This window comes from Lithobates pipiens, unplaced genomic scaffold (assembly GCF_037356315.1).
Source record: "Lithobates pipiens isolate NorthernLeopardFrog02 unplaced genomic scaffold, aLitPip1_a1.2 Scaffold_23, whole genome shotgun sequence".
Taxonomy (NCBI): Eukaryota; Metazoa; Chordata; class Amphibia; order Anura; family Ranidae; genus Lithobates; species Lithobates pipiens.
Genome location: NW_027507785.1, coordinates 241,649,275 through 241,664,142, shown reverse-complemented (window position 1 = coordinate 241,664,142; position 14,868 = coordinate 241,649,275). Strand labels below are relative to the sequence as shown.

Here is a 14,868-nt window from a genome sequence, read left to right as displayed (position 1 = left end):
AATTAGACCCCTTTCACACTGAGGCATTGTTCAGGAGCTACAGTGCTAAAAATAGCAACTGTAAAGTGCCTGAAAAAAGCCTCAGCTGCAAACCCCATGTGAAAGCCTGAGTGCTTTCACACTGGGGTGCAGTCCAGGCAGGGCATCACAAAACGTCCTGCCAGGAGCTTCTTTGCAGCGGTGCCCATTGAAAACAATGGACACTTTCCCGGCAGATTCAACCTCTTTTCGGCCTCTAGCGGGGGGGATTAAAATCATCCCGCTATCTGCCGGTAAAGCGGCTCCAAAAAGAGCGCCGCTTTACCACTGATAGCTGGGGTGGCTCAGTGTGAAAGGGGTCTTTAGCACAAAGGGTTTAAAAACAACAACATTTCCCCTTCATTCCCCTCTCTTTGTAATTTTGGCACTCTATGCACTTTTTGACAATTTTGCACTTTTTTGCACTTTTTTGCACTTTTTTGCACTTTTTGCACTTTTTTGCACTTTTTGCACTTGTTGCACTTGTTGCAGTTGGACTCTCCCCTCCCCCCCTTTCCCCTCCCCTTTTTTATTATTATCCCTTTTTTTTTTTTTTTTTGGCACCTGCTGCATTAACTGCACTTACTTATTCAAAAAAAAATTTTATTTTTTTTTTTTTATTTTTTTTAAGCACCTCTACACTTTGTGTTTTTTGCACTTTTTTGGCAAAACTTCACTACCTTTAACACTTTTTGCACTGTGTGCATCCTTTCCCCCCCCTTTTTTTTTTTTTTTTGTTTTTTTTTTTTTTTGCACTTTATGCACTTTTTGTATTTAACTCAAAAGGAGAAAAGAAAAGGGGGAAGGAAAGCTCTTCTATATCCCCCTTTTCGGATACATAATATATATATTATATAGTTTTGGAAAAATTGTATAAAAATTGCATAATAATGAGGATGTATTGTAATTGCATAGTAATTGAAGACGGATTTGTACACAAATAGATTGGGGGAAGTGAAGAGGGAAGGGGGAAAGGAAAAGAAGAAGGGAATAAACAAGGAAAGAGTGTCTGCTCCCCAGGAGGAGCTATAATCTGGGGAAGATTAGGCCGGTAATAGAGTTAAATAATATTAATGCTTAGTTGCATAAACTTGAAAGACTAAACCGAAGGGGAAGGGGGTAAGAAAGGATCATGGTAAGGAGGGGAGCTAAAGCAGGACAAACAGAAAGCGGGAAGGGGAACTCTATAAAAACTTATATGGCCCAGGGCAGAGTAGATCAGAGGGAAGAAAGGGAGGCTGAAAGGGGAGAAGGAACATCACCTTCCTGTGAAAAACAGATGAATAAAAAACCTAATATAGAGGAAGGTACAACTCCACAGAAAAGCTTGAAAGAACGACATCAACAAAAAGAATCAGGAAAAATGTGGGAACTAGAAAAAGAAGGAACTAATCCCCAATCACTCCCTACTAAACAGGACATGGCAGAAATGATGTCACATCTGGAAGGGATGATCAAAGGAGAACTAAAGGCAACCCGGGCAGATATTCAAAACGTATTAAAAAGGGTAGAAGAATCGGAAACACAATTAGAAGAGCATAAAAAAGCTATTTCGGAATTACAAAAAAGAGCGGATATGGACTGGTTAGAAATGAGAAACATTAGATATAAATTAGAAGACCAGGAAAACAGAAATAGGCGCAATAATTTAAGAATTCGCGGCCTACCAGAATCCGTGAAAAACATTGAGTTGGAGACCGTGCTTCGAGAAGTCTTTAATAAAATAATGAAAAAAGAAGTAACATCCCATATAGCTTTTGATAGAATACATAGAATTCAAACAAAAGAGAAGCCAAGACCTGAGATAGAGAGAGATGTGATTGTGAGGTTTACTCAATACGAAACAAAACAACAAATTCAGCAAGATGCAAGAAGCTCTGATACTATTAAATATGAGGGAGCTACGTTGCTCTTCTTTTCGGACCTCTCACAAGAGACACTGAGCCGGAGAAGGGCATTGAAACCCCTAATAAATCAACTACAAGAGAAGAAGATTACTTACAGATGGGGTTTCCCCGCATGTCTGATAGCTAAAAACCAAGGGATAACAGCCATTTTAAGATTCCCAGAGGACCTGAAAGAATTTTGCAATAAACTGAATATACCATGTGTTAATCTAGAAAACTGGGAGAAAAAACCCCTAGGTTGGACGAAATTAAGAGAACAACCTTGGAATAGAGTGTAGGGCCTCTCTCCCTCTTTTTCCTCTCCCTTCCTCTTTCGCTGGATTAGGGGAGAGGAGAGGGGGGTGGAAGAGGCAAAGAGTGGGGTAAATAAATGACAACAGGTTAATGGGAAGGATTTGGGGAAGAATAGTAAAGGGGAGGGAAGGGGGAAGAGAGGGGAAGGGGGAGGAGAAGGAAAGGGAGGAGAAAGAAAAGGGAAGGAAAAGTAAAAAATAAAGAGAGGTACTAGACAAGGATGATTTTGAGTAGGCTCGCATGGGGGGGAAGTATGCGCCAGGGGCGGGGCGGTGCCCGCGTGCCCCCCCGAGACCACCCCCAAGGTGGGGTGAGGCTCGGGGGCTCACGCGGGCACTTATACTCCCTCAAGGAAGGTCCAACCAGGGCTGGGGTCTAGTAAATAGGCACTAGCATGGAGGACGATAACATTGATATTCAATGTGTAAAGGGTGGGGGGGTGGGAAGGGAGGGAGGAAAATATTGGGGGGGGAGAATATGTTGTTGTTTCACATTTATCAATGAAGGGTATACCGACTGGATCGATCTAGGTAAAAAATATACGTTTATTTTTGTTTTTGACTACATGATGGAATGTTTATGGTGGGCTATAACCAATCTCCATGAAAGATGGCCCCGTTGAAGATTGTTACATATAATGTTAGAGGGTTAAATAGTCCCAATAAGAGATATCAGATTTTGCAGGAGTTGAAAAAATGGTCATCAAATATTGTTTTCCTACAGGAAACTCATTTTAAATGGTCCCATAATAGTGGTCTGAAGTCTAAAAATTATCCAACTTGGTTTCACGGATATTCCTCTAGCAAAAGGGCAAGAGGAATTGCTATTGGGTTTGACAGAAATACCCCCTTTACTTTAAAGGCTATGGAATCGGATTCTGAAGGGAGATATCTATTTATCAAAGGTTTGATTTTTAATAAAATGTATACGTTGGCTTGTATCTACTGCCCTAATTATCTCCCCTGTCCCTTCTTGGGGAAAGTGTTGAATAAATTAGAATGTTTTAAGGAAGGGGGGGTGATTATGGCAGGGGATTTTAACTTTGTATTTGATCCAACCCTGGATGCCCAACCCCCATCCCTACGCTCAGAAGGAAAATACCTAAAGATAATTAAACAAAAATTACATCGACAGCAACTGGTGGAGGTGTGGAGAGTTGCGCATCCGGGGGGAAAGGATTTTACATATTACTCCCAGGTACATCACTCTTACTCAAGAATCGATTATATCCTCTTGGACCATCAGCTTTTGGAGGGGTTAAAGAAAGTAGAAATAAAATCAATAACTCTCTCCGATCATGCCCCTGTTGAGGCTGTTTTGGACCTGGAGGATATACCGATTAGACAAAGAGTATGGAGGTTGGATGAATCCCTCCTGCATGACCATAAAATATTTGAAGCTTTGGAAAGAGATATGAATTTATTTTTTAAAGAAAATAATGTAGAAAATACTGCACCAACTGTGTTGTGGGAGACCCATAAGGTATATATGAGAGGGAGATTGATAGCAGAAGCAGTTAAGAGGAGGAAAATAAGGTCAACGCAAAAATCACTAATCTTACAGGAAATCCAGGTGTTGGAACAGTTACATAAAGGGTTAAATGACCATAAAATAATGGACGAACTTACGGGAAAAAGGGAGGCACTGAGAGACATATTGGAACAGGAAACCAGGCAGGCCTTTTTAAAGTCCGCTAAAAGACAATATGAATTTGGTAATAAACCGGGGAGAATCCTGGCAGGGGTAATTAAACCTAGAAGAAATTTTAATTATATTGCAAAAATTAAAGATAAGAAGGGAGTAATGAAATATGCGACAAGAGATATTAGTAACACCTTCTCAGAATACTACCAACTACTCTATAAGGTGAATGGCGACCAGGACCCCAAGGATAAACAAAAGAGAAGGGAAAAAATTGAACAATATCTCCGGAAGATAGATCTACCGAGGATAGCAGAGGAGGATGCTGGTATGCTCGATAGGGATATCTCTAAGGAGGAAATAGAGAGAGCAATCAAGGATAGTAAGAATGGGAAGAGCCCAGGGCCCGATGGATACACGTCATTATACTTTAAAAAGTTCTTGGGACCTTTAACACCTTATTTTCATCAGTACATGAACTCAATAGGGGAAGGAAGGGAGATACGGAAGGAAGCTTTGGGGGCCTTTATAACTATATTAGCAAAGGAAGGGAAAGATCCAACATTGTGCTCTAGTTTTAGACCTATTTCTCTGATTAACGAGGATGTAAAAATTTACGCAAGGATTTTAGCTGAGAGGCTGAAACAATATATGCCAGATTGTATAGAAGGAGATCAGGCAGGCTTTGTACCTGGAAGGGAGGCGAGGGACAATATACTGAGGACAACCCTTTTAATGCAGGAAGTTAAGAAGAAGAAGAAGCAGTCTTCCCTTTTCCTATCGGTTGATGCAGAAAAGGCATTTGATAGGTTAGAATGGGAATACATGCTGCAGACATTACATAAATTTGGTCTAGGCCCAAGAATGCTGCGGTGGATAGAGGCCTTATACTCTAACCCTACAGCTCAGATTCAGGTGAATGGGACCCTATCAAACTCTTTTGGGCTTTATAATGGTACACGTCAGGGATGTCCACTATCTCCCTTACTTTTTGTATTCTCCTTAGAACCTCTTTTGGTTTCTATAAGAGCGAACCAAGGTATTGAGGGAATAAAAGTATCAGAGAATGAGCATAAGATATCTGCATTTGCAGATGATATTATGCTCTATATAACGAATCCCAAACAGTCCCTTCCTAGGATTTTGCAGGAGCTGGAGGAATACGGGAATGTTTCGAACTTTAAGATCAATAGAGAGAAAACTGTGATATTAAATGTCCATTCTCCCCCAGAGGAGAGAAGAGAACTTAGAGCTCTTTTCCCCTTTGTGTGGAAAGAGAAGGGCCTGAAATACTTAGGAATATACTTATCGACATCAGTTACAGATTTATATCAAGATAATTATCTCCCTCTTTTAAATAAAATTAAACAAGATCTTAAAGGTTACCCTGCACATAGACTGTCATGGTTCGGCAGGATAAACGTAATTAAAATGATGATTCTGCCAAAGGCTCTATATGTCTTTCAGAGCCTCCCGATAAATATCCCAGGGGCCTATTTTAAAATTATTAAATCCCTGATTCAGAAATTTATATGGAACAAAAGAGGAAGTCGCGTCTCTTATAAGGTAATGAATAGGCCTAAGGATAAGGGAGGGGTATCTCTCCCAGATTTTCAAAAATATCATTCAGCAGCGGTAATGAGGAGGATTTTGGATTGGGTTTACAACGCCCCATATAAAAAGTGGGTATCACTGGAAGATAATATGAGTAATGTTGCCCTGAGTCAGACCATTTGGATTCCAATGAAGTTTAGGGGTCTCTCTAGAAGAATATCCCCGATTACAATGGAAACATTAAGAACATGGGATGGGGTACTCAAAGGTACAGAAGGACAAAACAACAATAGCCCTCTAATGCCCCTGTCAGGAAATAACTATTTTCCTCCAGGGAAAGAAAACAAAATGTTCCAGAAGTGGACGCATAGGGACATATTAAGGTTAAGGGATGTGTTAAAAGTAAATAGCTTATGCTCATTGGAGGAGATACGAGAGAAATACGGAAGAACACCATGGGATGGATGGAGATACAGACAACTCCAACATTTTGTTGAGTCCCTTCCAAAACCTCTCCGCTCTGGTGACAATTTAAACCCTTGGGAGAAATTGATTGACCGAGGAGGAGTGGGCAGACAGGGGATCTCTAAGATATATAGGACCTTAATATCTTTAATGGAAGACGAGGCGATACCTGCTTTAGGGAGGTGGGAAGGGGAATTGAATCAACCAATCCCAGAAAAACTGAAAGGGAAAGTTATAGACTATACCCACTCCACGTCAATAGATACGAAGATCCAAGAAATGAACTATAAATTATTGGTTAGATGGTATTATGTCCCATCGAAAATGCATAAGATTAACAAAGACTTATCACCCCTCTGTTGGAGAGAGTGTGGGAGGGAGGGAACCCACGCCCATATATGGTGGCAATGCAGTGCAATCCAGCTATACTGGGAAAAGGTGGTGGGTTTAATTAAAGAGATCGATGGGAAGGAAATAGAATTGGATCCTTGGAAATGTTTGTTTCACGCGGCCGAGGGCCCTAGGGAAAAATATAGAAGAGCATTAACTCCATTTTTGCTAAACGCAGCGAAAGTACTGATCCCGAGATACTGGAAAGTAAAGGAAACACCAGGGATAAGAGATTGGTTTAGGGAAATAGACAGATTGAGGATTATGGAAGAACTAATACACCTTCAACGGGGAGCCGAAATTAGATTCCAGGCGACTTGGAGGAACTGGATGGAATTTAGAAAATCCTCAATATATCTTGGAATTATGGGGGATGGAGAGGGCGTCTAGGGGAGGGAGATAGGATGCATATACTTCATAACCCCTTATAAATTTATTATTTCTTTTTTATAAAAGAGGGAGGAGGAGGGGAGGGAGGAAGGGAGGAGAAGGGGAAAGGATCCCTTTCCCCCCCTTGGTTGTTTTTTTTTTTTTTTTTGTAGAAGGGAGTGGGGATGGAAGGAGAGGAATCCCCACCTTACACAAACCACAAATTGGAATTAAGAAAAAGCGTCACGTGGGGGGGGGGGGTAATAAATATGGGTAAGATAAAATCACAAAAGGATAATTTTAAACACATGAAGAGAGGGGGAGGGGGTGTGCTTTATATTTTATTTTTTTTTTTTTTTTTCCTCTCTCCCTCTCCCTCTCTCTTCCTCTTCTTCTTCCCTCTTGGGATATTTAAGATCGATCCGGTCGGGCACCCAATGTGTACTTTTTTTTGACTGTTTGTTTTTATGTGAATGTTGAAAACTCTGAAATAACATGAATGTTAGTCAAAGTGATTTTTAAAAGTATGTATAAGGAATATTTTGTACTGTTCTTTTTGTAAATGTGGAAAACGAAATAAACAATATTTAAACAATAAAAACAACAAAAAAAAAGGTTTGAAGCACAGTTCACAGGTTTATATACCGTATCTTATGTGATATTGTGAGATCAATAATAAAATCAAGTATTCTAAAATACATACTTAAAAATGCCAACTTTACTAAACTAAAGAGAAAGCATATTTTAGTGAGGGCATATTTTTGCTATTAATGCAGCTTTACCTCAAAATATAAATGCACTGTCACCACTTTTATATGTGTATTCTCACAGATGTATGTTGTTGTGTTACATATAGAGGTGTAAAATAGCCCCAAAAAGAGCAATATATTTAACCACAATTACAGGGACTTGAAAAAGTATTCACACCTCTTGAAGTTTTCCAATTTTGTCATGTTACAACCAAAAACATACATTATTTTATTGGGAATGTATGTGATAGACCAACACCAAGTGGTACATAATTGTGAAGTGAAAGGAGAATGATAAATAGTTTAACATTTTTTACAAATATATATCCGAAAAGTGTGGCGTGTTGTATTCAGCCCCTTTACTCGGATACCCCCCAACTAAAATCTAGTGGAATCTATTCCCTTCAAAAGTCACTTAATAGATTCAACCTGTGTGTAATTTGATCTCAGTATAAATACAGCTGTTCTGTGAAGCCCTCAGAGGTTTGTTAGAGAACCTTAGTGAACAGACAGCATAATGAAGGCTAGGGAACACATCAGACAGGTCAAAGATAAAGTTGTGGAGAAGTTTAAAGAAGGGTTAGGTTATAAAAAAAAATATCCCAAGCTTTGAACATCTCATGGAGCACTGTTCAATCCATCATCCAAAAATGTAGTATGGCACAACTGCAAACCTTCCAAGACACGGCCATCTACCTAAACGGAAAGGGCAGGCAAGGGGAGCATTAATCAGAGAAGAAGCCAAGAGGCCCATGGTAACTCTGGAGAAGCTGCAGAGATCCACAGCTCAGGTGGAAGAATCTGTCCACAGGACAACTATTAGTTATGCACTCCACAAATCTGGCCTTTATGGAAGAGTGGCAAGAAGAAAGCCATTGTTGGAAGAAAGCCAGAAGAAGTCATGTTTGCAGTTTGCGAGAAGCCATGCGGGGGACACAGCAAACATGTGGAAGAAGGTGCTCTGGTCAGATGAGACGAAAATTGAACTTTCTGACCTAAAAGCAAAACGCTATATGTGGCAGAAAATGTACACTTCACTTCACTTCACTTCACATCACCCTGAACACACCATCCCCACTGTGAAACATTGTGGTGGCAGCATCATGTTGTGGGGATGCTTTCCTTCAGGAGGGACAGGAAGCTGGTCAACTTTGATTGGAAGATGGATAGAGCCAAATATATGTCAGTCGTAGAAGAAAACCTGTTAGAGTCTGCAAAAGACTTGAGACTGGGGAGGAGGTTCACCTTCCAGCAGGATAACGACCCTAAACATACAGCCAGAGCTACAATGTACTGGTTTAGATCAACGCATATAAAGGTGTTAGATTGGCCCAGTCAAAGTCCAGACCTAAATCCAATTGAGAATCTGTGGCAAGACTTGAAAATTGGTGTTCACAGATGCTCTCCATCCAATCTGATTGAGCTTGAGCTATTTTGCAAAGAAGAATGGGCAACAATGTTCCTCTCTAGGAGGTGCAAAGCTGGTAGAGACATACCCAAAAGGACTTGCAGCTGAAATTGAAGTGAAAGGTGGTTCTACAAAGTACCAACTCAGGGGGATGAATACAAATGTACGCCACACTTTTCAGATATTTGTAAAACATTTTGGAATCCATTTACCGTTTTCCGTACACTTCACAATTATGTGCCACCTTGTGTTGGTCTATCACATAAAATCCCAATAAAATACATTTACGTTTTTGGTTGTAACATGACAAAATGTGGAAAGTGTCAAGCGGTATGAATACTTTTTCAATGCACGGCAACATTCCTGAAGAATTTAGTACTTAAAGCCTCGCTCTTCTTGCCAACCACATACCCAAAGCTGGGCACTTCACACAACAAAGCCAGAACTTATACATCGTAGCACTCAGACACTTGAAATGCCAACCAGGTAGAAAATTAGAGACCAGTAGATGTTGAAATCGGAATGTTCCCTCAAAGCTGTTCTCTTGATATTAGGGAATCTTAAAGACATACAAAGTGAGAAAAGGCCTAGTGGATTACGGTTATCATTTATTGGATATAAAAACAAGTGAACTCATACTCACATATGCCAAGCTATGAAAGCATAGGGTAGTGCCCTATGTTTTCACACCTTGGCCTTTGGGAGTATTCGTTCACTTGTTTTTATATCCAGGAACTATAAACGGTAATACACTAGGCCTTTGCGCCCTTTGTTTGTTCAATGCTGGACACTGATCATAATCTTTGCTAAAGAGTTCTGGGAAGTGATGCTTAGCATAACAGTATACGCACATACAATGTAAAAACGAATCTAGTTTAAGGCTTTAAACAAATACCGCAATTCAATACAGAGGAAAAGAAAGTTAATTTTCACTTACTTTAGCCGTACATGCACTGCATCGTTGTCGATCTTCATTACCAGAACCCTGTTTGAAGAAACATTTTTTTTTAAAAACAGATCATGAACAATACAAAAATGTTCATTTTTCTGGCTGGGTAAAATGTGCATTTAGCCAGAGAAATAATAAGAAATGAATGTTTTATTATTTCAAATCTGGTTCACATTTGACAGTTGGCATCTGTTGCCTTTACTATTTCCATTTTCTAAAAATGGTCTGAGACTACTCCTCGAGTCAACATTGTTACACATACAGTTGATTATAGACCAATATGTGAAAAGTGAAAAGTGAATCAATACACTCTAGATTGTATTTTTCTTGTGTTCATTCCTCTCCAAAACATATACAGTACCTGTAGAGCCTTGATCGTGTTGGATTTTAGGGGAAAAAAATAAAATGTGTTGTACATTTTCTGCTGAAGCTTATTTGTTTGAAATTTCCAGGAGATTAATAAAATAATACAAATTAAAAAAAAGTTGATCCTTGCCAGTGCGTAACACTCTATATATTTTTTTTTTTTTAGTAACAGATTTAATCAAACATGCATTAGTGGAATAAAAACCTAAATGTAGCTAGTGCACTACTTGGGACAACGTTTTAATGTATTGTCAAACACCACCAAAAAGTCATGTGTAGCTATTGTTCAACTACTTGTAGCATTCTGAATGTGCCCTTGTGACCCTTGTTTATCATTTTGAGAAAATAGGAGTTTGCATTAAAATGGAATGATATGTAACCCAGAGCATCTTGGACTAGAGCCACAGCACATACACAGAGCCATCTATAATGGAGCAGCATCTGCCAAAGATGTTCTTGAGCAGATCCTACTAGAGCCTTTCCAGGCTCAAAATGTTCCCTTTCCAGGGAAAGATTGCATGTCAGAGCTGGCTTTAGACCGCTTTCAAAAATTTCAATACAAGAAGAAAATGGCTAAACTGAAATACAGGCTGCCTTAGTGGTCACATATGCTTAATGCTGCACCATCAAGAAGGTGGTGAATAAGATGATTGAAAAGGTCCTGTGATATTACTAGTTTTAAAGATAATTTAATGTGTGTATACTTCAATACAAGAATTTTATATTAACTACTTGACCTCCGAAAGCTTTACCCCCTTCATGACAAGGCCATTTTTTGTGATATGGCACTGCATTATTTCACCTCTGATGACATCTGTGAGACAAAATGAATTTGGCAGAGTTTGGTCATGTGATATTGCCACGTCAGATGTTCGGACATCTTACTGGTTGGAAACATTGCTACGGCAATGAGATTTTACACGCAATTTTTACAAAAATTTTTGAGTATTCCGGCTCTTAATACACAAGTTCTGTCAGTAATAGTGCACAATGAAGTTTCTTTTTTCCCCATTCCCATATATTGGTGTGGTGAATTCCTGCCTGAGATGGTTTCCAGTAACAGAAGGGGTATGACTCAAAAGTTATGGATAAAGAGTTACAAGAAGTTTAACTCTTAAAATAGAACAAATTTGTTGGTCCCCAAAAAAACAGATAGGGAGAATAGAAATAAGTTTGAGTGGTCTTTAAGCATTTTTTCATCCCAGTATTGGTGGGTAAATAAGATAATCAGAAAACACTGGGAAGTTTTAAAGTGTGATAAAATCCTGAGGCATAAACTCCCAGATAAGCCAAATGTTCTATATAGAAAAAGTGCTATAAATCCACTTCTAAGTGGATTTATGTTAGTATGTTTGGGAACGTGAAAGGTTTCTTTCCATGCAAGAGATGCACTGTGTGTTAAAACTTCTAAAACCATTAAGACCTCATCCTTTTCCTCACAGGTAACTTCCAAGGTATATAAAATTACAGAATTTATTACCTGTGGGACTATAGGGGTTATATACCTCCTCAGGTGTCCATGTGGCCTCCAGTACATTGGGAGGACCACAAGGACACTTAATGTATGAATAGGGGAACACCTAGTCAATATGCGTAAAGGGTTTATTGGTCATAGTGTTTCCAGGTATTTTCGCCAGTATCATAATAGAAACCCTTCCTTACTTCAGATCATAGCCATAGAAATGGTAATCCCCCATTGCAGCGGGAATAACCTGAAAAGACACATTTCACAGAGAAACCAGGTGGATATTTGACATCCAATCCTATAGTCCCCTGGTACTCAACATGGAATGGGATATTAATTGTTATATAGGTAATAGATACAGAGTAGTTCCCTCTCTTTTTTCCTCTTTTTTTCCCCAACCTTTTTTCCTTACTGGCTTATCCTTATTAATTTTATTGGATGCATGTTGCTGATATATTGGATCTCTTTTGTGTTTCCACCTTTTCTATTAACTTTATTGGGGTGGTGGTAGGAGATGGGTGGGCAGGACAGATATATTTAACAGTCTGCCTTAACCTCCACTAGTGGTTTTCCTACCAGTTATTCTGAATAGAGGGCATTGACTCTCCTTATGTTTCATAAGTATTCTTAGAAATACTAATGATTTTAAACATTTTTATATTTGTATCATTAATATTTTATAATTCATGTATGTATTCATCATTTCCATTGTAGTCATGCTTAATTAGATGTGATAATATATTTATGGAACATTTAATATCATTAAATTGTATATATGCAAATTTTTATAATTGTTTGATTTAGTATTCATGTTTTTCTAGTATTTTGTATGAATAGAAATAAACCATTTTATATTGTTTAAGGTAATTAATGCTAATAGATTCCATGTATGGATAAAGCCTGCAATGGAGCTTCCATTGTCTCTCCTGCCTGTGCATATATAAAGGAGCATGGTGTGTGACGTCCAGACATAGCCTCCATTCTGTCTATGTCTTGTATGGGGAAACGCATTGGGTGGTACTACAGGTCTTGACGTCACCATGCATCAGCTGGCTGGCTTGAGCTGCGGCTGTTTTGAATTAACTGAACACTGTTTTTTGGATGTTCGTGCCTACGATTTTGAATAAATCTGTTAAAGGGGAGTACTGTACCATGAAACCTCTTTTTTTTCTTATGAAATACCCTATGGTTGGAGATCACTTGGAAAAAGTTTTTCTCCCTCATCTGTGAGGAATATCACACTATTGGAGAGTCCGCTATAGGAGAGAGGATCCAGTTATTGGATGAGCATGTGGATGTGCTTTCCTCAGCTGAGTGATTTGAGATTCAACAATTCTGGTAAGCGGCGCTGATTGATTAGTTTTTTGATGAACTGATGGATCTCCTGAATGTCCGTCATCTTTATTTACACTGATTGATGCACTTTATGGACTATAATCTACACGCCAATATTGTACCCCAATTATATGGTTATATCACGTTTACATTTTTTATTTCATAATCAATTGGAATTCCTGCCTGTGGTGGTTTCCAGTGATCAATCATCTCACATGTATGGGGAGTATCTCATGAAGCGCATTTGACTACTTTTGATGGTTTATCTTTTGTGGTAAGGGTCAGTGTGAACCTTTCATGTTGGTGGTGGACCCCTTTATATAGTCTTGTGTGGACCAGCACTGACTGGACTTTTTATTGGAGATGCTTTACTTTTAAATATCTGGACTATAATCAGGACATAAGCGCTGCTTTTATGTTGTTTTTTTAACTGACAAGTGTGTGGTCATTTATAGCTGTACCCAAATGAAATGGTCTTTTTCCCCCACAAATAGAGCTTTCTTTTGGTGTTATTTGATCACCACTTATTTTTTGTGCTATAAATAAATATAATATAATAAAAAAAAAAAAAAAGACAGAATTTACTTTCCGCTATAAAACATATCTAATAAAATTTAAATAAAAAAAATAAAAATCTAAATTTCTTCATACATTTAGACCAATATGTATTTTGCTACATGTTTTTGGTAAAAAAAAAATAAAAAAAATACATAAGCATATATTGATTGCTTTGCACAAAAGTTAGAGACTACAAACTATGGGATATTTACTAGCATTTTTATTTATTTATATTTTTATACTAGTAATAGTGGTGATTAGCAATTTATAGAGGGACTGCAATATTGCAGCAGACAGACAATCTGACACTGATCCTGTGTGGGAACCAGTGACACCAATACCGTGATCTATGACACTGTGCCAATGACACTGGCAGGGAAGGGGTTAAACATCTAGCATGATCAAAGGGTTAAATGTGTGCCTAACCAGTGTTTTTGTGTACTACTTGTGCTTTTTTTACTAAGGGATGTGTATTTTCTTTCCCTTCACATCCACCACTGTCAGGGCGGTGCTCTGCATTGTTAACATATGCAGAGCTCTGTCCAGCCTTCCTACTCGACAATCAGTGGGTGCCTGCTGACATCCATTGGCCGTCACCCACCGATCAGCTTCTTCTGCGACTAATCACGGCAGCAGTAGTGTGCCTCATACCTGGAAGTGCAGAATCATGTGTATATTATATATATAGTTATAGTGAGTGAGTGTGTGAGTGTGTGAGTGAGTGTGTGAGTGTGAGTGTGTGTGAGTGTGTGTGTGAGAGTGTGTGTGTGAGAGTGTGTGTGTGAGAGTGTGTGTGTGAGAGTGTGTGTGTGAGAGTGTGTGTGTGAGAGTGTGTGTGTGTGACACACACACACACACGTGATTCTGCACAGAACAGCCACCCTATAGCGGTAAATCTGCTATGGGGCTGTCGGGAAGTGGTTAAAGGAAGAGTGTGACAGTAAACTTATCTCCACCGTTTTAGTCATTACTTATGTATCCCTTAAAACTGAGTAGCAAATATTAAACAATTTAGGAGGCATATATTTTCTTAAGAGTTTCTGGAGAGTGAAGTCCGCATTGCATCACTGGTCACGTGACTTCCTCAAGATTGCCAATTCCCTTTTACTTTGTTTGGAAGCATGATTTGGACACTCTATTGCTATACATTTGAAGTGTGGACTTTTACTAGAGCACAGATATCACATTATGGACACTTATTTTGAGAGCACAATATTTACATAAATAATTTTATAAGTTCATATTGCTATATTAGGTTATAGTAAGGTGGATTTCTTTAACATGGTATGTTTTAATCTACTAGAGTTTTTTAAAGGAATAGCGCACCATTAATAACTTTGTTTTATTTGTTAAATTTAAAGCGATTGAGTACAGTTGGGGGCGGGGGGGGGGGGCTTGCA

General features: G+C 38.8%; 1 protein-coding gene across 1 annotated transcript in view; it reads right to left on the bottom strand.

Moving 5' to 3' along the window:
- Positions 1–14,868, bottom strand: part of LOC143928214 (uncharacterized) — a 694,330-nt gene that overhangs the window by 552,779 nt on the left and 126,683 nt on the right. The window contains exon 3 of the mRNA XM_077452960.1: positions 9,733–9,780. Within this exon, the coding sequence (XP_077309086.1) occupies positions 9,733–9,780 (48 nt within the window). The remainder of the gene's footprint in view (positions 1–9,732; positions 9,781–14,868) is intronic.